The sequence below is a fragment of the Hippocampus bargibanti genome, linkage group LG14, assembly GCF_051943395.1.
Source record: "Hippocampus bargibanti isolate YZ-2025 linkage group LG14, ASM5194339v1, whole genome shotgun sequence".
Classification (NCBI taxonomy): Eukaryota; Metazoa; Chordata; class Actinopteri; order Syngnathiformes; family Syngnathidae; genus Hippocampus; species Hippocampus bargibanti.
The window spans coordinates 689,941-713,831 of record NC_142747.1 but is presented as its reverse complement, the minus strand read 5'-3'; the positions used below and the strand labels follow the sequence as shown (position 1 = coordinate 713,831).

General features: G+C 42.1%; 1 protein-coding gene across 3 annotated transcripts; it reads right to left on the bottom strand.

Moving 5' to 3' along the window:
* Positions 1-1,176: 1,176 nt before the first annotated feature.
* On the bottom strand, positions 1,177-19,319 carry nlrx1 (NLR family member X1). 3 transcript variants are annotated; one of them, XM_089014258.1, is made up of 13 exons: positions 19,135-19,319; positions 18,874-18,942; positions 17,407-17,519; positions 14,978-15,368; positions 12,948-13,179; positions 12,225-12,281; positions 11,111-12,143; positions 8,816-8,999; positions 7,766-7,861; positions 7,040-7,126; positions 5,617-5,868; positions 3,947-4,157; positions 1,177-2,101 (listed from the first exon to the last, which is right to left on the bottom strand). In XM_089014258.1, the coding sequence occupies exons 2-13, from the start codon at positions 18,891-18,893 to the stop codon at positions 1,964-1,966; spliced, it is 2,814 nt and encodes a 937-aa protein (XP_088870384.1). In that variant the 5' UTR covers positions 18,894-18,942; positions 19,135-19,319; the 3' UTR covers positions 1,177-1,963. The 3 variants fall into 3 exon arrangements, with proteins under 3 accessions (XP_088870384.1, XP_088870383.1, XP_088870385.1); XM_089014257.1 differs by having other exon boundaries at positions 11,111-12,281; XM_089014259.1 differs by lacking the exon at positions 7,040-7,126 and having other exon boundaries at positions 11,111-12,281.
* Positions 19,320-23,891: the final 4,572 nt, after the last annotated feature.

Sequence of the window (23,891 nt, the reverse complement as noted above, 5' to 3'; positions counted from 1 at the left end):
TGTGTTTGATCTTGAAGTGAAGAAGAGCTGAAAGCAAAATGACCTTTTCAATATGTTGATTTAATCATTGACACTGGACCCCGTGGCTCCTGAGTCCATTCTAGATACACCTTTTTCCCTTCTGTTTTGCCATGGTTCACTTTCTCCATGACATTCTGTGTAATTTTAGGGGATCTGATGTAAAAGTTGGAAAGGAAAATCATTGATCAAATGCACTTCTGGAATGGAAGCCTTTTTAAATGCATTCGTGCATGATCAGTAACTCTTCAAAAAGGACAAAACCATTTTCCATAATGGCCCATAAGTCAATGATTTAACCAGCCAATGAGATGTACATTCGGAAATATTTCCTTTGCTTTGGTGATGGATGATTACTTGTCTTTCATCTTTTGAATACACTTGACTGTGACGTGCCGGTAGTCCTCAAGGTAAGGGTGTGCACATGCGTGCGTGCATGTGATTACAAAACAGTAATGACCCACTCTAACGGCCATCTGGAACACTCCATATAAAGCAGGGGTCGGAAAGCGAACTGGATAATACTGACCTCGGGCCTCGAAACGAGCCATAGCCTGACGAGTAAAAGGACAACCGACGCCACAAGTTGCGTCATAATTTGCAAAATCATTGCATTCCACCGCATGGCTTGCCTATATTCAGGAAGTCTTGTTTTCGAGTTGGTGAATACACGTCACGTCAGGAATGACACACAATCCATTTTGGGTACTTTGTTTGGTCTGAAAACAGCATTTTGATGGCGAAATTAGAAGGAAAACACAAATGCGTTGTGTGTTGCACCAAGACTACTATTTGATACTAGTTGACCCAAATTCCCAGCAGACAAATCAGGCCATTTCCAACAGAGCTTGGGCGCCATCTTGCGCATTTTCTGGGCGCTACATTGGAGTCCAGATGCCTCAAAATGATACAGAAGGACTTCTTTAATCGATTGCAAACATTTATGCTTTCCTCTTCAGAACTATTTGAATCATATTCAAAACTGGATGAGTAATAAGAAAGCATCTTCTCCAAATCTGAAGCCATTGGTTTGATTTTCGAGCAAGGCAAGACGTCCTGGCGTGACGTCAAAAAACAAGGCGGCGGGACCTTCTGAAACTCGCCATTTCTGTGGTCATTTTGAAATAGTTTTGGGACGCTTGAAGTCATTTTGATTGGTGTTTTGCATTTGACTAAAAATATCAGCCTGCACGTTTTGGGTATTTTAGATGCTATAAAACGTTTTTCTGATGTCAGTTAGGAAACAAATCAATTGTCGGTTGTCCTTTAGACAAATGACGAGTATCGTACACTTCAGGTAGGTAGAGTGCCGAGAAAAGGTTCTGCTGTGATTCTAATTTGAAAATTTCCCCATTGTGGGACGAATAAAGGTATTCTGATTCTGATTTGCAATGAAACAATACCATCGATGAAACCGTTGAATATCAGTGGCACTTTGACATGCCCCATGCTAACATTAGCATCAATATATTTCTTTGAGAGACAGCAGAAAGCAAGCGTGCAAGCTAATGAGCAGTGTGCAGGCTAGCTAGCAGTAACTTTGCCAATGGACCGGGCAAGTTGACTTCATTCCAATCGTTTGGTTGGAATTTTTTTTACCAATCATGAGGAACGGAAAATTATTCATATGAGCGGTGAGTATTATCACAAAGTTATTTTAAATAACACATTCTGCCATTTAGTTGAAATCACACCCGTGCGTGTTTGCGTGCGTGTCTGTCACTGAAAAACAGTTCGACATACAGTAAAGTCTCGTTATATCGATATTCAAGGGAGCCCGAAAAAATATCGATATAACCGGGACTATTGATATATCCGATATCAATATAACGAGACTTTACTGTATTTTACTTTTATCTCTTGGTCGAAAAGGTTCCCGACCTCTGATATAGAGTGATGATTTAAAACAAATAATCGACTGATCGTATTCCAGTTACTTATTGGCTCATGCAGATGATGGCGGTGTGTCTTTCTCCAAAATGTGCAGCGTTTGACGGATGCCTTTCTCCACCCTTCGGAAATGAAGTTTTTTCCAGAGACTTTGCTGCTGTTGACGTCCCCATTCCAGATCCCTCAGGAACACCTGCATGGGGGAGGGGCCGGGCCGCATGACTCCAAGTGACAAACCAAGTCACGCTATCTTATCAAACAACTGTCCGAGCTCATAAATGCAATCACTCTGCAAACAATAACGTGACCAAGTGCTTACATGCAAGATGTTTGAATACTTTGGACCGTGATAGGAAGACTTCATAACATTGTTGACTTCCTGTGCAAATTTAATTTGGTTAGCGACCAACCGGTGGCGCTGTCGGCCCCGCCCGCACCTACACAGGTGTTGGTCGTTCCAATCAGTGGCAGGTAAAAGGACTCCCAGCACGACCATTCGTTGGCGGGTCATTGTATGTGTTTGCTTCACCCTGTCAGATTTTGTTCCTGCTGACGTTATTTAATACAATTTGTCAATTCCACTCTGCTGCTCCCTCCTGCCTGCTTTTTTGGGATCCACCACCACCACCATGCAAACCACGACATAAACACTGTTCCTTAAAGGACAACCGACACCTCCGGACAAGTTGCGTCCATAATTTGTGAAGTCACTTCAAATGACTTCTACTGAGTGCATTTTACAAAGATTCCACCGCATAGAGCCATATTTTACGTTTTAAAAGTCACACTGAGTATTCATGAAGTCTTGTTTTCAAGTTGATGACGATGTCCAAAGTGACGTCACAATGGTACGCCCCTGACTGAGAAAGCGACACACAATGCATTCTGGGTACTTTGTTTCATCTCAAAACACTGTGTTGATCGCAAAATTAGAAGGAAAACTACCTAAATAACGCGATGGTGAATCGTGCGGCAGCCAATTGCGGTAACACGCATAAAGAAGGTGTAAGTTGACACAAATTCCCAGCGGACTAACCATGCAGAATTTCTAAAGGAGCAGAGCTTGTCTATGACTTGAAAGGCGCTTAAAATGAAATGTATTATTATTATTATTAGAGCGGTATAGCGCCAGCCGAGGAGCTCCCCGGAGTGCACAAATCCCAGCTTGGATAACCGCTGTCATCCCCTCAGCCTGACAATGGGTAGAAAGTTGCTTGCAGTGGTGAAAGAGAGCAATCGTCATAATCGTGGAGCAAACCTATCGGCTGCTGGAACGAGATCTAACCGGAGTTAGCGATGGATAACCGCTTTTATTCATACGTAAGTTCGTAACTCTTCATCTTGAAAGTTTAAACAACGTTTTGCATGCAAAACCATTAAACAATCTGCATTGATGTTGACATCTTGTAGCTTATTATTTGTTATGCATGTCCCTATATACCACATATCACCCAAGTTGATGCTATATTGCTTATATGGACTAATAAAGGCAATCCAATATCCATATATACTTCATATGTCGAATTGATATGGAAGGACTCCTTTAATCGATCGCAAACACTCATGCTTTCCTCTTCAGAACTATTTGAATCATAATCATAACTGGATGAGTAATAAGAAAGGATCTTTTTCCGAATCTGAACTCTCTGAAGCCATTGTTTTGATTCTGGAGCAAGGCAGTTTGTGAAGGAGTATCCTGGCGTGACGTCACAAACAAGGGGGCGGGACTTTCTGAATATCTCCAGTTTTGAGTTCATTCTGTCACGTTCCGACGTCGACAGTGGCAGCTGACGAGTCGGAACATTAGTGATAGGGGTGGATCGCTAAGCAGGTGACAGAGGCGTTGGTGCTGGCAGATGATTTATTAACAAAAAGCGCGGGTCCGCAGTAACGTGGACCCCGTGTAGGGATTAGTCGTCTTATTGTGTTTTAAGCTGTGAAAAATGGGGCAGGCAACTTTATGGCCGGCAGGCAACTTTTCAGAGTTGTCTGCCCTGGTGATGAGTTTCAGACACAGATATTAATTGTGACAATTTACCTTAAGCTGCTGTTTAACTCGTTCCCTGTCCCAGGAGGATGCATTCTCACGAATCACACTGAGAATGGGGTGCCAGTGCTCTGAGAGGTCAGAACCTTCCGTGACTGCGGCCAGCACCCTCACTCGCTGCCCGCTGCCATTGTGGCGTTTGGGAATGCCGCGGACATACAAGGACTGCTTGCCAACATCACTCAGAGGATTTAGGTACAAACTACACAAAAACAGAAAAACAGAGTTTCAATCAAACAGTAAAAGAACACTATTGCTTATTTTGCAATAAAATGATGGCTCCTAACTATATTTTTCACCTACCCTGATCAATGCAATGTCCATTTGTGGCGCCTTCTGTTTATTACAGCTACATTTCAAAGACAATTGGGTGCAAAATAACTGAAAACTAGTTCACGGTTGACATTGAATAACCCACAAAGCAGTCTATAAATAATCGGGATGGTTTGCACAAAACTCAAGAAGCTCGTTTTTACACAAAACAAGGTAATAAAAAAAGTACAGTGATACCTCACCTTCCGAACTTAATTGGTTCCCACAAAGAGTGTGTGAGGCAAAACGTTTGTCTTACGAACATTTATTTCCCATAAGAAACCATTAAAATGAAAATAATCCGTTCCCAGGTCCCCATAAAACATAATTTTCAACTAAATAAAACTTCAAACTACACAAAATATACCTTATTTTATGTATAATAAATGTGCTATTGTATTGTAACTAAAGAAATAAGCTGTACTGTATAATTAAAGTCGTTTTATTTACCTTTGTGATGGTCGTTGATGCCTCTTGATGATATGCGAGTGAAGTTGTCGTGCTTTCTCGGCGATAATACTCTCATTCACACTGTCCCCTACTCGCTGCTTTTCATTAATCCAAATCAACAGAGGTTTTTCAACCTCTTCTATTGCCTGAAGCCGTTACTTAGACAACATAGAAACACCCTTAGCCACACGTCACAATGGTCGACTTAGCATACTGGTTCTGGGACGCTAAGTCACACAAACGGCGTTTGTGTTTTTCGATGACCTCCTTCTTCTGCGCAACCTTAATTTTCTTTTGTGTCCTCTTCAGCTAAACACGAGCTTGTGGTGGGGTCTTTTTCGGTCCCAAAAAAGCAAAAGTATCCACTCCATAACAAACCACGTCTGCACTGAATGCACTCAAAGAAAGTAGGTGTGGAAAAAAAGTCCGGAAGCTACGGTGGCGCTGTTCGTCCTTGTGGTTTGGTGTTCTTCCGCCGAAAACTAGTCCGCCAGCCATTGTGGCGCTACGTGTGTTTCCCGAAAGCTAGTTCGTGTGCCAAGGTTATATTCTCCCGAATTTAATATTCGTAAGGCGAAAAGTGAGCAAAAGCGTTCGTAAGCCGAGGTATCACTGTATGCTATTTTATGGGTGAATCATTTGATAACACCTATTGGCTAAAACGAACAGTTGTGTCAATCCTTTTTTGATGCATTTTTTAGGGGGGGGGTTTGGTTGGGGGTGTGATTCTACAAGCTAAACGATCCTATTATACTGTATTTACTCTGGAGCACCCACACTTTCTCAAATGCATACATGTTTCAAAATGGCTACAAAGAGGGCATTCGGCATGATGGTTAGTAAAGGTAAGTGTTACAACCAAGGGCAGAATTAGACACTGCTGCTGGACCATCTCTTACTGCACAGTGTGGATGCTGGGATGTTCCCTGCACGTGTCCACCAGGCTCAGAGCTGCATTATCTCCGATATTGTTATAGGCCACGTTGAGCTCCTGAAGTCCAGTGTGCTGCTGAAGTTTCTCAGCCAGCTCCAGGGCACCTTTGTCCCCTAGCCCCGTGTGCATGAGGGATAGATGCCTCAGGGACTGGTTTTCCGGAAGAGCTTCCAGAAGAAGGCAGGCTCCAGAGTCTAGCAGTGGGTTGTCACAAAGTCTATAAGAATAGATATTGAGAGTCAGACAATGATATTATTCAATTCATGGTCATGGGGATCATTTAAAGGACAACCGACACCTTTTTTTTGTTTCCTAACTGACATCAGAAAAATGTTTTATCGCATGTAAAATAGCCAAAACACGCAGGCTGATATTTTTAGTCAAATGCAAAACACCAATAAAAATGACTTAAAATGTCCCAAAACTACTTCAAAATGACGTCAGAAAGTTTCATTTTCAGAAGCCCCCCCCCCCCCCTTGTTTGTGACGTCACGCCTTGCTCTAGAATCAAAACAATGGCTTCAGATTGGGAGAAGATGCTTTCTTGTTACTCATCCAGTTATGAATAGGATTCAAATAGTTCTGAAGAGGAAAACATACATGTTTGCAATCGATTAAAGTCTCATTTTGAGGCGTCTGGAGTCCAATGTAGCACCCAGAAAATGCACAAGATGGTGCCCAAGCTCCATTGGAAATGGGCTGATTTGTCTGCTGGGATTTTGTGTCAACTAGTATCAAACAGTAGTCCTGGTGCAACACACAACAATTCACCATCGCATTATTTATGCTTTTTCCTTCTAATTGCGCCATCAACACGAAGTTTTCAGACCAAACAAAGTACCCAAAATGCATTGTGTGTCGCTTTCTCGGTCGTTATTTTTCTACTTCTTTCTTTCCGTTCCTCTTCCTTTCATAACTTTTCTGCTGTGAAATGTAAATCCATTGCGAGACTAATAAAGGCTAATCCAATCCAATCACACTTACCACTCATTGACAAGCAGTTAATACTTATATTCTGTAAAGGATCATACAATAAAAAGTCATAAAAGGAAAACACGCCGAGGAATACAAATGTGCTGATTTAACTGTGTGGAATATGTTCTCAAAATCTTCCTGTGAAGCAGCTTCTAATTCTTTCTGACACAGTGCTCACGAACCCTGATGTTTGAAAGGTTTAGCTTGGCCGGTAAAAGTTATTTCACCCTAAATTGAACTGCCATTAGACACGTGTTCCTATTTTTCGCTATGAATAAAAGTTAAATGATTGCAAATCGTGCAGCATTTGGCACTACCGGCATTTCCTGTTAAAAATGTACATAAAACAGATGAATTGAGAGATTTTTGGACATCTTTCCGCTTGATTGACATGTGTTGAAGGGTTGTCTTACTGTAGCACTCTAACACAACTTTTGGAATCCAGAAGCAGATCTCTCAAGAAGATGCAGGAATCAGGGCCAATGCTATTAAACTGCAGACTGAGGACAACAGAGACAGGCAAGGACAAAAATCACAACAAACACAGCATATCCATGCTGACTGCTCTGCGAGAAGTCAAATAGTAACCCAGATAGTGTTCAAAAATAAGGGCAGACAAGTTGTTTACACTATAAATGAACGACGGCAGGTATCCAAATCAACAATGACGTTTGTCTGTCTTTATTTTCATACTGAGCAGTAACATGTTAACTATCATAACAAGTTTCTGGTGATGAGGAACTATGTATCGGAGCATAACAGGAAGTTTAGAGAATGACTGATGGTGAGATGCAGAATATTAGGTCAAGTTCAGTTAGTGAATAATTAGTACGGGTCTTTATTAAGTGTTCTGAGAGTAATTGGTGAAGGATTTCCATCGTACTCGTGAAGGAGCAACTGATGTTGTCGAGATCAATCTTTAATCCAAGTTTATAGTTCTTACTTTTAAAATGTTCTATTTTTTTTATATAAACATCCAAGGTCCTGAGATTAATATGTGAAGGAATAGAACAAAAACATTCATTCATTATGAGTTAGTGCGCATCACCCCAAAAATAAAATAAATACCAATCAAAACATTCCGAATCAGTGCATCAAGATCCGAAACAACAGAAAAAAGGGAAAATTCACATTCTCACTTGAGGTTCTGAGTGTGTCGGAAGGCAGGCGACAGTATGCGAAGCATGTCCTGGGTTAGGAGACAGGAAGAGAGGTCCAACTCTTCTAGTTGATAACTATAAGACAACAATGTATTTCTTTTAAAACGTATTATTCTATGCCTGTACTTCATACACAACATTTAGCCTGCCTGCATAATCTAAAAAAAACTAAACATACAAAAAAAAAAAAAAAAACACGCACACACACACACACACACAACACTCATGGGCTCCCATCCAAAAAGTGCGAAATATGCTTCAAAGTCTTGCTTTTTTCCTTCTTCTTTCGTTTAGTCAATACTTAACTATGCTTTGGGAATATCTTGGTTTCAAAATGCTGACGGTGCGCTCACAAATTATGTTTGAGTGTGTGTGTGCTGATGGATGCATATACCAATTCTAAAATTTCTATTCCTCCCTCCACCTCTGTGTGCCCCCCCCCCCCCTTGCCCGTCTCAGCACGATGGGGGACAGAGCTTTCAGCAGCTCTGCCCCCACACTCTGGAACTCACTTCCTCCCAACATTCGTAACATCGATTCTCTTCCCACCTTCAAATCCCATCTCAAAACCCACCTATTTTAAATTGCATTTTCTGTGTAGCTTTCTCTTGCTTTTATTTGTTATTATTATTATTATTATTACAGTAAAGTCTCGTTATATCGATATTCAAGGGAGTCAGAAAAAAAATCGATATAACCGGGACTATCGATATATCCGATATCGATATAACGAGACTGTACTGTATTATTATTATCACTCCTAATAAACAAGACTAACATGGAATCAACTCAATGGGGAATATATTGTATCGAGAGTTACGGTCTTTTTATATTAGGAGATGGATTTGTCGGGTACACTGTCTTGTTTTGAGAAAATCAAATGCCTTTAGGTGCGCTTTTTTGTGTGAAAAAAAAAACCAATTTATTCAACCTAAAGTGCACCTAGTGATAAAAATGTGAAAATATTGTATATGCCAAATATTTTTTAAGATAAAGCAGTTGTCAGTAAAATCACAAATCCGAGCTTACCTTGGAGGGGCGCAAGAGAGCACAGAACTCAACACAAAGCATTTAAGTGAGGTCATGCGTATGTTGTGGAGGCGGATGGTTCTGATTGAAGCCAGGACTTCTGCAGTAAGTCTGGGATTTTGAAACTCGTACAGAAGGACCAAAAGATCCATCAACTCCTCTGGTGGCTGTGGCTTGTTGATTTCTAGCATGAAAAAGAAAAAAAAACCAACAACAACAATTACAATTTGTTACTTTTTTAATGGTGACTGATAGCTCACCTAATTGCACATACAACTTATGGTGGGTTATGGTATATATTTTGCCTACATATGAGCAAATGCAAAGTATTTATCAAGGTTAATGTAGTTTGACGGATTAACTATAAAAAATGGGGGGAGTGATATACAGGGAACATCCGAGTTACGACTGCCGCAAGTCATGACCACCCGTACTCACGACCACGACCGGCAGACTTTTTTTCTACGCCTGGCACTGCAACGCGCAAGCAGCCGGCAACGCATACTGCAATTTTGGCCTGCGAGCATGCCACACACTCGCTCAGCAATCTACTGCGTGACTACACTCAATACAGTAGTTATACAGTGCAGATACCATCTCGGCAACATCTCCTGTAGTACTGTACACTGCTTTTTTTCCCTTCGGCGTCCAACCTCTTCGTGCCGTTAGCGGGGAGAGCGATTTTACGACACTAAAAGGTAAGTATAACATTTATAAATGGACTGTACAGTAAACAGTTTTGTAAATTGGACTGATACAAAATATAAAGTAAAAACACTAAAAGTAATAAAAATTAGTATACAGTTTGGTATATAATAGTATTTAACCGTTGTACAACAGATTGACATCGTATACTATCCTGTCGTGTAAACGTCATGTCGGCCATTTTCAATGGATTTCAACTGACGGCCGTTTGACTCGGTCGTAACTCCTATGTTACCTGTATTTATACATTTGTGTTCATCTTACATGATCAAACATTTTTAAATGCATTTTTTTCTCTTTTTTCCCCGGACATACTACCACCGGTGCTGGCCAATGATAATTACAACAGTGTTAATATTAATTCTATATTAATGTTGGGCTCCAGCGTGTATAAAACTGTGGTGATACCAGCCATGATGTTTGGACTGGAGACAATGCCACTGAATAAACGACAGGAAGCAGACTCTGCTTAGCAGAGCTAGAGGTATCAGAGATGAAGATTTTCTTTGGGTGTAACCAGGTGGGATAGGATCAGGAATGAGTATAACAGAGAGACAACTCATAGTAGAGGTTTTGGAGAGAAAGGCCAGATTTTGGACATGTCCAGAGGAGAGAAAGTGAATATATTGAGAGAAGGATGCTGAGTCTTGAACTGCCAGGCAGGAGACCGAGAAGAAGGCCAAAAAGGAGATTTATGGATGTTTTGAAAGAGGACATGAAGGTAGCTGGTGTGAGAGAAGAGGATGCACAAAACCGGGATAGATGGAGGACACTGATTCGCTGTGGCGACCCCGAAAGGGAAAAGCCGAAAGGAAAAGAAGAAGATTAATATTGGGCTCCACACAATTAATCAATAGTGTGCTGTTACTAATGCATGACAGGTTTATGGTTCTATATTTTGCGTGTATGGCTCTCTTAGTCAAAAAGGTTTCCGACTCCTGATCTATATCAAGGTTGTCGTCAAACTCGTTTTTTGCCGCGGGTGGGCCACATTGTAGTTACAGTTTTCTCTCGAGGGCCATTATGAATTTGGAGAAGCCATTAGAATGTTTAATCCCCTCCACATAATACATATAGAGCGCACAACAAATGAATGAATAATCAAATTTGAAGTAAAAAATAATGACTGTTTTTGTGGTTTACGTGGGACAATTTAAAATGTTGGTTCGGACTTTAGCAAGCATCATGGACTTTCACGAGTTTGATTTGCTTTAGCGGGCCAAATAAAATGATGTGGCGGGCCAGATTTGGCCCCCGGGCCTTGACTTTGACACCTGTGATCTAGAGAAACGTTTGCCCAAAAAGCCGTCCCCGTCCCATATGAAATCTCAATTTTTCTGAGATACAGCATTCAATTTTCCACATTTATGCGCTGTCGTGACCATTCCATTTAGTTGTCAATTATGGAAAATCTAGTGATTACTGCTTACTTGTTAAAGCCTTCAATTTTCATTTACAGCCTTCAACAAAATGATTAGTCCTGAAGGGGTTTGTGCCAACAGAAGAATCATGAATACTCTGCGACGGCAACGATTTGCATTCATGGCATAGAGGTAGTAATGGTAGTCCAGAACATAAGGTGTCACTCACCTCTCACAAGGTATTTGCGAAGAGCTCGGGTGATCTGGGCCACGGTGGCACTCTGGATGCTGCATCCGAGTTGCTGAAGGAGCACTCGGTTGCCATAATGCAAAAGACCCCCCATGAAGATGGGATAGAGTTCAAAAGGTGGACCCTCACTCTGTTGTTTTAATGGCGGACCATGCACTCCCAAGAGGCTTTGCTCGACTTGATCCAGGACGTCCTCATTGTAGCTGTCTTCCTTGCGGAAAAGCTCGGCGGCCATCGTCCGCGCAATGCTGCCCTTGTTTCGAGTGCTGATTTTCTCATAAAGCTTGGGAAAAAGCTTGAGCAAGTTGAAGACCGCAAAGATTCGGAGTGGGATGAACTTGGAAAAGATATTGACAATGGCGCTCACGTCTTCGCTTGCTTGACCGATGGCCAAAGATACCTGCTTGGTCAGCTTCTCCAGAGCTGATTTATTCTCGCCTAGGACCACATACAGTGCCGCCAGGTACTCCTGCATGGCTGGAACGGCAAATACATACCGCGTCTCATCCTGCTCACCGAGTTCCACGGGGAAATTCTTGCAACTTTCAACACAGGGAGCCAGAAAAAAGTCCAGCACATCAGTTCTGAAAACCGCCAGCTGGCGTAGCTCCTCATCCGTCTTGGTCGTTCCTCCGATCCACTGCTCCAGCTCCTCCGCTGAGAATGAAGTGCGTTTGTATATCACGCCTTCGTAGGCTAGCTTGCCAACGGTGCGGACTACGTACAACATGAGCGAACTTTGGAGATCCGGACCGGGTCCGCTTGCCGCGGTAGCTTTACCCAGTACCTCCCCTCCAAAGTTGAGCCGGAGAAAACTGGTGTAAATGCCGGTCAGCGTCCGGATGGGTGCCGTGGCATCGGTGAAATGCAGAAAGTGCAAGGTGGCGCATGTTAGCCAGCAGTAGGAAGGCAGAAAGCAGGCTGCGGCCAGCTGGCTCTCCCTTTGGAGATTGAGGTAGAGCAGCTGGACGAGAGCTTGAGCATCTTGTGCCTGCGCGAGCTCCCCCCCGCTCTGTTGCAGGAGGCGGCTGGTGAAGTAGGCACGCTGACGGTTTGGGTCGTTGAAGCCACAGATCTGTGCGTAGCGACTCACGTATTTCGAAGGGATGCGATCCAGGGCGGACAGTCTGGTGGTCACCAAAATACTGGCCTGAGAAATTCACATTTCAGAAAGTCGACTTAAAATTCATGATGCAAAATTATGTGTATTGCACAATAAAGTGTGACGGTACAGTGTACTCATTCTTCTTCCCTGATGTGTTGTCCATTCCCTGTAATTCAGAGATCCCCAACCCCCGGGCCGCGGACCGGTACCGGTCCGTGGGTCATTTGGTACCGGGGCGCACAGAAAGAATAAATAATTTACATCATGTTTACATAATGCTAATGCAATGTTACTAGGACTCTGCTAATAAAGTTGTATAAAAATACACAATGGATTCACGTTTATAATTATATTTAAAAGAAAGAAAAAAAAACAGTTTCCATGCCTGTCGTATCATTTTATTTTGTCGTATTTATCCGCCGGTTCGTGAAAATATTGTCTGGGACCACTGCTGTAATTAACATTCAAGCCAATGTCTTGCGAGGTGGAGCTAATTCCTTTTCATCATTCAATCGAAGCCAATTCTGACATTCAGAATTTTGCACAGAAATCCTGTGATCAAACTTGCATGACAGCCGTGCAAGGTGAAAGTCGTTCACATTTGATCACCCAATAGTATTTTGTCTGTACACTTCAGATTATGACAAGAAACATATTTCCACAGAGGATGAAGGTCCAACATTTAAGTGACCTCCATCTTGGTTGTTTTACCTCAGGGAGAAGATACTTGCGGAGAAGGTTGACCACCACTGCACCGGCGGGCAGGGACTCATTTGGGTCACTGCAAAGCTCCGTGGATCCAATCCGGAAGTCAAGTTTCATCTTTTCCATCCCATTGAATAGGAAGAGGACATCTTTGGCCTGGTTGCCCTCCCCGCTCAGGAGAGGGTTTCTTTTCAGGTGGAGGTACTTTCGACTGACGAGGTCTCTCAAGGATGCAACCCTGATCATAATGAATCACAAAGAACAAACTCAAAACAAAATACATTAGGCCGCAGGTTTTTCAAATGAAGCGGGGAAATCCAAGCTGTGATGAAGTGACCGATTTACAAAGAAGGTGTGAAAGTTGAATTCTGCATTGACATACTACGTCCTCCAGGGCAACAAATTGTCATTTGCCAGTCAAATTGGATGCAGACTCTGTGGAACCTTGAAACACGAGGCTACTGAACTAATGCACCAAATAATGATTTCATGCAGCAATGTCCTGACCTAAATCATATTGTTTTGTACAATCGTTCCCCCAAACGTATTTATTTTTAATGTTTCATTATTTATGTTCTTCTACAGTAATTATGTAAGTGAAACGTCTGTCTTTCTGGATACATTTGGCCATGAAAAAAATACCTGGCTAGCTACCTGGCTAGCTATCTATTTGCTATCTATTTGCTACCTATTGGCTATCTATAAGATTGGTAGCTATCGAGCTAGCTATCTGTTGGCTATCAATTAGCGAGCTAGTTCACTTTCTATCCAATTGAGTTACTTCCGGGTTGAGTGAACGCTGGCGCAAGTGGCTGCCACTGCTCACCCACAGAAAAACTGATCCTGTTACTGTAAAGTGACCTTGAGAGTTTTGAAAGGCGCTTAGTAATTGAATGTATTATTATTATTATTATTATTATTATTATAATTATTAGCTATCTTTTAGGTATCTATTATCTAGGTAGCTAGCTTTCTATCTATTTGAGTTACTTCTGGGTTGAGTGAACGCTAGCGCGTGTGGCTGCCACTGCTCACCCACAGAAAAACTGATCCTGTGACTGTAAAGTGACCTTGAGAGTTTTGAAAGGCACTTAGAAATTAAATGGATTATTATTATTATGATGATTATTATGATGATTATTATTACTATACTTGTGTAGGTGGCTTTTGAGAGGCTGGCTTGAGGGCAAATGTTCCTTCAGGTCCATTGGCCTGCTACTATGTTACTTTCATTCCTTGTCATGTGAAAGCAATTAAAATGACTCCAACAAATGTTGGTTTGTCGTGAGCAGCTGGTGACCAATGTTGTACTTGCAAGCACCAAGCAGCCCTCAAGTTGAGTGGCCGGTGGGACTGTTTGAAAAATAGCTCGCCAATGAGGGGATATTGTGATTTTCTGGGAATGTTCTGGAAATGTGCGGCCTGGTAGTCGAGTGCTTCGCACGCCGACTTCACATTGCAGAGGTTGTGAGTTCAAATCCCACTTCTGCCTCCCTATGTGGAGTTTTCATGTTCTCCCCGGGGCCGTGTGGGTTTTCTCCGATTCCTCAGTTTTTCTTCCACATTCCAAAAACATGCATGGCAGGCTGATGAAACACTCTAAATTGTCCTTAGGTGTGAGAGATACTGTTGTATGTCTTTGTGAACCCTACGATTGGCTGGCAACCTATTCAGGGTGTCCCCAGCCTACCGCCCGAAGACAGCTGAGACTGGGTCAAACACTCCCCGCGACCCTCGTGAGGATAACGCAATCCAGAAGATGAATGAATGTTTTGGAAGTGGACGACGTCAAAACTTCCTGAATATTCAGCGCGAGTTTTAAAACTTTAAAATATAGCTTTAATATGCGGTGGAATCTGTAAAATGCGGTCAGTAGAAGTCATTTGAAGTGATTTTACAAATGATGGAGGCAACTTGTCCGGAGGTGTCGGTTGGCCTGTAAGGACAATTTGACCACTCAAGCATTCTCAGAACCTAACTTGTGCCCTGAGAGCACACACACAAGCACATGTATCCAAAATACAAAACTGGCTTACTTAGTCAGCTCGCCAAGATCCTCACAAGAAAAGGGAATCAGCAGTTTGAAGTCAGTCAGCGTGGTCCCGGCACACCAATCCAGCACCAGCTTCCGCACGACTGTGCTTTTACCTGTACCGACTGCGCCGTACAGAAGCACGTTTAATCCTCGATCCTCACACCGGTCTCCACTCGTTTCAAAAAGCTGCTCGACTGTCAGAGAAGAGCCGGAAGATGCCTGGATTTTTAGCGGGAGGCTGAGGAGTCCCGCTCTTTCCTCCGGCTTCCTCTCCAGAATCAGTGGGTCCACGTGCATTGTCTCTGGGCTAAAGTAACCTCCAAACTGCTTCTCTTCCTGGGGAAGATGGCTGAACCAGAGGAACAGCTTCCTCTTGTGGATTTCAGTCGCATCTACAAAAAAAAAAATAATAAAAATAATGCAAATGTGTATTCATAAACAAACAAAAATCCTTGTGTCAAAACACAGCATTAATCTACCAAGACTATTTATTTCACAGTTTTTTTTACTGGATGAAGAAGAAAATGTGCTGTTGTAATCATTAAAGTGTCTTATAAGGGTACTGGTATACAGGGTACTGTATACAGTATTCGCTTCCAAAAGTATTCGAACAGATCGGGAAAAAAATGTAAAACAAAAATGACTTCAAGTGTCCCAAAACTACTTCCAAATGACCTCGGAAATGGCGCGTTTCAGAAGGTCCCACCCCCTTAATCGTGACGTCACGCCAGGACGTCGAGCCTTGCTCTAGAATCAAAACAATGGCTTCAGATTCAGAGAAGATGCTTTCTTGTTACTCATCCGGTTATGAATAGGATTCAAATAGTTCTGAAGAGGAAAGCATACATGTTTGCAATCGATTCAAGAATTTATTCCGTGTCATTTTGAGGCGTCTGGACTCCAATGTAGTTTCCAGAAAATGCACAAGATGGCGCCAGAGCTCCGTTGGAAATGGGCTGATTTGTCTGCTGGGAATTTGTGTTAACTAGTATCAAATTCCTGGTGTAACACACAACGATTCACCATCGCGTTATTTATGTGTTTCCTTCTGATTTTGCCATCAACACGATGTTTTCAGACCAAACAGAGTACCCAAAATGCATTGTGTGTCGCTACCTCGGTCAGGGGCGTTCCTGAATCGTCACCAACTTGAAAACAAGACTTCCTGAATATTCAGCGCGAGTCTTAAAATGTAAAATATAGCTCTATGCGGTGGAATCTTTGTAAAATACGCTCAGTAGAAGTGATTTTACAAAATATAGACACAACTTGTCCGGAGGTGTCGATTGTCCTTTAAGGCAAGATATCAACAGTTCAATTTCAGCATGTCCAGGAATGTACATCTGGATCTGATACACAACCGACAAAGTTTTAGCTTTTCCATCACTATAATATACAAGTTAAGCTCTGATTCAGCGGTTGATGAAACTTTCTCACAGAATTGTTTACACTTGTAACTGTCCATTTCCACCAATCTGACGACTGTTGTTTGCACACTCAACATCAGCGGTTTCTTTCTTCTCTCAGACAAGTTAAATGGTTGCAATTGCAAAAGTGCTGTTTGGCTATTGGGCTTTCTTTCTTTGTTTTTTTCTAAGCTTCACAACTGAACTACATGTTTTTATACTCTTTTCCAGTTCTCTGGTTTTATGTTGAGCTCATTCCTGGCTCACATAAAAGTTGTCTCCATAGGCAAAACCCAAACCCGAAATTGAGTGTACTGTTTATTTTGTTCATGTAACACATCTGAATAACAACAACAAAACAAACACCTGTCGGTCAGTCACACGGCAATATGTAAAGCTGATGGAGAATAAGTAGTTATCATATTTAAAAGTTTCACAGGTTAAACTGTCATCTTCATCTAGGAGATCTGGTCTTGGACAGAAGTTAGGACAGGGGAAACTCATTTATCACCGGAGTAATTTAAGACTTGAAACTCCTTCACAGGAAGATGCTCATTAGCCATTTAGCTCATTAGCCATTTATCAGTTCATGGAAGAGACACTGTTTTATTGCTTACAGCTGTTTTACTAATGTATCACTTAAATTTTCATATGCTCTCAATAAATAGCTTGGCAGAGGGCTGCATAATTCAGACGTCTGTCATGAATGGCTACGTCTCCTGTCGGCAGTAAAAGAGGTTTTTTTTTCTGGGTTCGAGTCTTTGTCCAGTGTCCGATCGAACATCCCTGACAAAAACTCACAAGACAACAATGAGTTTGGAAAAACAAGTTGTCAAAAACAAGGTCTTTTGAGATGTACTTTTCTGTACAAGCCAGATGTAAGTACAAGATGAAACATTACCCTAATGCCTCATACATGTTTTTATTTTAATTATATCAAACCCAAATGTTTTTCGACTAATGCACAAAATAACCATTATCCTTATTGTTACTATAACCACACCGATCAGAATGAACTGTTTACCTGCTTCTACTGTAGTGGAGCAGACCTTCCTGCAGTAAAATGCAGCACCTGGGAAGAGACAAAGATCCGCTCTTCTCTTCCACTTCCAAAATACAAAAAGGCGACTCGCGTGTCTGAGAAAAACACAGACAGATCATTCTGGTCAGTTCAGCAGGAAACCATTGTTCATACACTTTACAGGACGCCCTCCCCCGACAAACCAGAAATGTAACACATCATGGTCCTGACAGTAAGTCTGATTCAGTAGGATTATGCATCATGCACTTGCGCAGATCGACCCCTTGTGGTGATTATAGCTTTTTGCCCCGGAAGAGAGAAAAAAAATCACCAATAGCCTTTTGCTATCAGACGGCCATATATTTCAGGTCTTATGGCCGTTGCTGATCAAGCCCCCGCCGTTTTGCAGCTTATATCCTTTCTAAGAGGGTTACTGACTGTATTGATTGTGTCGACGATTAATACTGCTGTTCTTAAATTTGGCAATGATTTTGGTCATCTTTTTTTTTGTTTTGTTTTTTGCATTGAGCACCAGTCCCACAAACATTAGTGCCACGTGCTTGCTTCACATGTTTTAAGAGCAGAAAATAGCTGCACGTGTCATTGCAGGTTGAAACAGGTATGATTAACATACCTGACGCGTTCACTTGGATTTAAGAGAGCACATCAAATTACCACCCTCTATTTGAACTAAAAACTCTTCCAAGTTGATCTTTAAGAACATATACACAGTCTTTTTCTATAATAATGACAACTCACTTATATAACGCATCACCCTTTTATTCGGTAGATAGCAACTGTTCATCTCAGTCCCACATCAACCAGACGTATTCATTGACTCACACTGAAAACATCACCGTCAATCAAGACAGCTGTCACATTGCTTACACGCTTACCGTTTTGGTGAAATCAGACAGGTCTGTCTGTACATTCATGAAAACAATATGGGTATGATCCACAAGAGCAAAGTTGTATGAGTATGGGGGAAGTGCTTCCAATATATTCTGAGGGTTAAGACTCCACAATTGTTTAACTTTTTTCTTAGGCCTTTTTTTATTTTTCACAGGCAGATGGCATAAGTGGTGCCCAAGAAGAAAAACTAGGTGCGACAACAGAACTCAGGCAGTAAAAATGTGAGACGCCCCTCTCTGTCCTGGCTAAAAGTAGGACAAGAGGTCAACCTACCTCTTGCCAATAACGCACTAAACTCGTTAATCTGAAGAGTGATTCCACACGTTTCATCTTGAAAAGTAAATTGACGTCCGCTCACTTCTATGTAAGCTCTGTCAAGAAAAATCCAATGGTTCGGTTTTTAATTCCGGTTACTTTTAAATATAAACCTCACCACTTGGTTTCTAATCGAGGACTTTTCAAACTTCCCGAAATTCATGTTCTCTTAGTGTTTCGCCTGTCAACAAAGATTAGGTCCAAAAAAAACACTTGTTGAAGTTCTCCCCCATTCAAACTTACCGCGGTAGCGGGGAGTTCATTCTTCTGTTTGGCTAGAATGCCAGTGGAAACTGCATGCGAGCTGCAGCTCTTTGGGGAAAACAATAACATTCAAAACAATATTAAACAACGAAAGATAATTTTCTCCCGAATGCTATCGTAAAATGGTTCCGAAAACACTATTCGAGCCTCACGTCTTCCGACATTAACACCGCCGGTTTCCCCGCGGTCGATTCCCCCCGTTATACGAGACGCATTTCTTTACGCTCCGCGTTTGCTCACCTCTGAAACTGCGGTTGCAATAAGGTCGCGTGCGAATGACCTTCTTCGTCGTGTTTACATAAACAGCTGTCGATGTAAACAGCTCTAATGTATAGACAGGAAAGAGGAGTATAAATGGAGCGACAACTCGTATATAGTATTATATATGCCAATGTATTACTGCCTTCGTCTGCAGCAGAGCTTCACTGTCGTTGATTAGATGTCATTGGTTTATTTCATAGTTTTCCCCCATCTCAGTTGTCCTGCTTGAGTCAAATGAACTCATAAAAATGTGTCATGCAGCGTCCTTCGATTACGTAAAGGAAGTGCCGAAACATTACGTCCCCATCGGCTGCTTCAAAATAAAACTCAAGCTCGAAAAATGTTCATAACTATGAACCTTACACTGAGATTTAATTTAGAGCAAGAAACATTTTTAGTCATTGATTTGGCCCTAATTTCTCGCCGTTAAGAATGAAATTGACGGATAAGTTGAGTGGGGGCCGGTGTCAGTCAGAGATTCAGACGGAATCTGAGAAGCTGTGCTCAACCAACGTACGAGATTTTCGTGGTACAGGCCACATGCATTGGTTCCCATTCGGGTGAGACGTGCCAAGATTTGGCCTCCAAAATTTTGGAACAATGATTGACAAATGTTTTTATACAAATTGATAATCCGTGCAATGTCAAAGATGGATCGTGTTTTCCCAGTTGGCAAATTGAGACTTTTCAGGTCTCAACAGGGGGGAGTGACCATAGCTCAGATCATCGTTACCAACATTTTCGCTTTTGGTAATGAGTGATGTTGGCTGCAACGTCATTCCCCAAGAAAGTGGTGCCCTCCAGAAATGCAGACTCACTAACCACTAGCAATGTACGAACCAACTAACCACTAACAATGATATACTGCCATTTCTGTGAGAGCCTAAATGATGAGACAGACTTTGATAGGGAAAGAAACGTCCAGAAAAATGTGATGTGTTGAATGAAAGCATCCTTTCGACATGTGACCTGGCACAAGTCTTCTTTTGTTCTCCACAGGACGGAGCTGCGGTCTGAAGGGAATGACGTGGACCACACCAACGTGGGATGCGGAGCTGCTAGCCGTGTTAGCAGCCACAAGCTTCATCGCGAGGACATTGTTCATCAAGAAGATTCCAGATGCACGTCACTGGAGCCACGTCGACAGATCACACCCTCTTTCCCAGTCACCAGCTCGTCCGTATCACACCCTGGGGCCTGCTTGCGACAAATGCTACAAACAATTTCGTTCCTCCTGGTGATCACCATCCAGGACGACCACGACATCCAAGATTTGACCGTTGTAGCGAATGACATGACTTTAATTTGAAATTGTTTCCATTGTGATTGTTCTATTTTGTGATTTTCTTTTCTCTTTCTTCTTTCTGTTCACCTCCACCGATGTTAGATATGTTCGTCAGGGGAAGATGTTGGGGTAATTCGCTATACAAACATCTCTAAACATCGCTTTCTAATCGTTTTGATCCGTCATATCCTGCCTTCCTTTACATGATGTCGCATCTACATTACGTCACATCCTATCGCGTCACACCCTGTGCGCCATATAAATGCTCTCCCTTTCCATCTATCGCTCTCTCTCTCTCTCTCTCTCTCTCTCTCTCTCTCCATGCTCCCTCCTTAGCCGACACCGCGATGTCTTCGCTCTCTTCAAGATTAAACCAAGTTTCTGTTCCACGCCTGGCTTCCTGATGATTTAACCATCCTCTACCATCGACGCCAGTACAAGCAATGAATCAGGGACGAACGATCAAAATAAACCCATTCATACATATCACTGAATGAAATATATGAAAAATGTGTTGAAGGTCAAATCTAAAAATCTATCTCTTCCATAGCCAGATGTTTGGTAACTATATGGGCGAGCACAGTGAACATCTTTCACAAGTTGATGAACCTCGCTCTGTGAGGGGGAGCATTGTCTTGTTTGCATAGTTTGGCCTTGCCTGTTGAGGAAGTACCACTGGTAGCATTGCAGAATCTCATAGCAATAGCTCTCTGCCCTGGTGGTTAAATTCTCTTATACTACACATTGATAAGGATACAGTATTATGCAGTTCTACCTGAAACAATTTTACAGATAAAGTATACTATTTATAGTCACAGCGACGAGGGAGGTTGTTTTCTTCTAATTAAGTATTTTATTTCTAAGCGCCTTTCAAAACTCTCAAGGACACGTTCCAGTCACGGGGCTGCACGAACTAAGTTATCATCATCGTGACCGCCTTTTCCTTGCCACACTTTGTCCAGATGGTGTCATTGCCACGGCCTGTGAAAACATCACTAAATCAAGTATGAAGCTACATCAGAGCTTAGGGATGCTGTCGCCCTGTCAGAAATCTGTCTACTGGAAGGGACAAAAGCTGGAGCCATTTTTTTGCCAAACACATAACACCCCATTGGCAACTGAAACAAAATCCCTTAACAACAGTCAAACATAAACTTACATCTGGCATTGGCAGACAAAATTTGGCAACCTTTAACAATTAAATTAACCACTGAGCTCTAATGCTAAAACCACACTGTTTTATGTATTGTTTTTATTGTAAAGTGTCCTTGGGTGTTCAGAAAGGTGCTTGAAAATTAAATGTATTATTATTTATTTGTATAAAAACATGCAATGAAAAAACAAATTAGACTCTGGACAGATTCAAACCCTCATAACAAAAAACTGCCTTTCCAACAACTCCTGTATTTTGTTTTTCTACTTTTTTCTTACTTTCATCTTCCTTTCATAACTTTGCTGCTGTGACATGTAAACGTCTCCACTGCGAGACGAATAAAGGTAAATCCATCCGTCCAAATAAGGTGTTGACATTTTTTCTTGGATTGTAGCATTGCAGCATTTTGCATTGGACTCTTGATTCAGATTCCGAGTACACTGAAACCTCTTGCAGCTGATTTTGAACGGAGAAGGCCACACCCAATGACGATTTACTTCTTGCCCTTTTCCACTCACGCAGTTTTGCTCCTGAGCTTTATTGTGAAAGCACACAAGCGGAAGCTGCCTGCGTCACGTGGGTGAGAGAGAGGCTTGTTGCAAGTAGCTTTGAAAGCATGTCTTTAGCTCCACATTCCTTCGACTCTTGACAGTTTGTCGCCGTGAGCAACGGCCCTGAAACAGAATGGCGTCCAAAGAGCTCGCAAAGAAGCTGCAGTCGCGACTGGCCGCTTTGGAGGAGACTGAGCAAAGGCCGGAGCCCGAGGAGACCATCGTCACGACGAGTGATGACAACATAAGCAATCATGAAGCAATGAGGTTTTCCATCCAAATGGTTTGCTTTTGGGCCAAAGCATCATGTGGCCTCATTTGTTTCATTGCGCCATCGTGTGGAAAATAAATGTCATGACAGAGAGCGATTAAAACACTACCATGGATTTGATGGAGTCAAAATGTTCACAAGAGGATTAGAGCCAATGAAGAAACAAAAATGAAGTTGTAATAATAATAATAATAATAATACATTTCATTTATAAGCGCCGTTCAAAACTCTTAAGGACACTTTACAGTCACAGGATAGTTTTTTTTCTGCGGGTGAGCATTATTCTCACTTTTATCTAAAACTTCAAACTTTAAAGCGAGAATCCTCACCCAGACAGATCTTTTTCATTGTGAACGGTGCGTCCAATGCGGAACAAATCCGATTGAGGATGCGAGTTGGGTGCATCTGTGTCAGCCCTCAGCTCATTGTCGTTTCGGTGCAGCATTTTATGGATTTAAAATGACGCGTGAAAGTAAGATTTGGCGATGACGTAGGAAGCCCGTCTCGCGAGGCTTCGGGTGTGGCAACTGCACATTCTGACGCATTGGACGTGGCCAAAAGCGTAAGACACGCCACGAACCGCGCTACGCAGAATGTTTTTCCGGTTTATTCAGCACATGCCTCGGAGTCTGCAAAGTAGTGATGGGAATTTCGGCTCCTTTCAGAGAGCTGGTTCTTTTGGCTCGGCTCACTAAAAAGATCCGGCGCTTTTGGCTCCCAAATGGCTCCTCAGTTGTTGTTTTTTTGTTGCTTAAATTAATTAACTGCCAAAAATCATGTAACATTATGTGAAAAATGAATTATTAATGTAAAAAAAATACACTATATCAAATATTTTTATTTATATGGCTTTATTTATATGTGCACAGACAAGAGTAACCACACTTTCCCTGTGGTTACTCTGGTCTGATGATCAGCTGTCACTAATTTGCTTTTCATATTATCACCTGATTTGAACAGCCAATATCTCCAGAACCAAATAAGGTAGAAATGAACTATTTTTCTGATGAAAGAAGAGAGTTGCGGGGCGCCTGCTTCAGTAGGGAAGTCAGCTTTATTGTCAAATATGCTACTATGCATGACATACAGCACAGATCTCGGACTCAGCGTGCAAGGCATCCAAGGCACTTATATCGTGGCTAAAAAGACATACAATTGACAACAGACAATACATGTAATTTCTGAATGTAAAGTGAGGTAGTGACGTATATAAAGTGAGGAAGTGACGTGTATAAAGTGACGTAATGTGGTAATGCAAAAAAAACAAGAAAGGGTTGAAGTGAGGTCTTGCAGAAAAAAATAGGAAAGAACAAAAAAAAAGAGTTTAGGATGATAGTACAGCGTGTAGCGTGACCTCAGAGTTCGGCGAGTGTGGCAGTGGGAAGGGGCAGGGTGGGCAGGGCTGGGAGGGAGTTGAGTCTCCGGACTGCCTGGTGGCAGAAACTGTCCTTGAGCCTGCTGGTCTTGGTTCGGAGA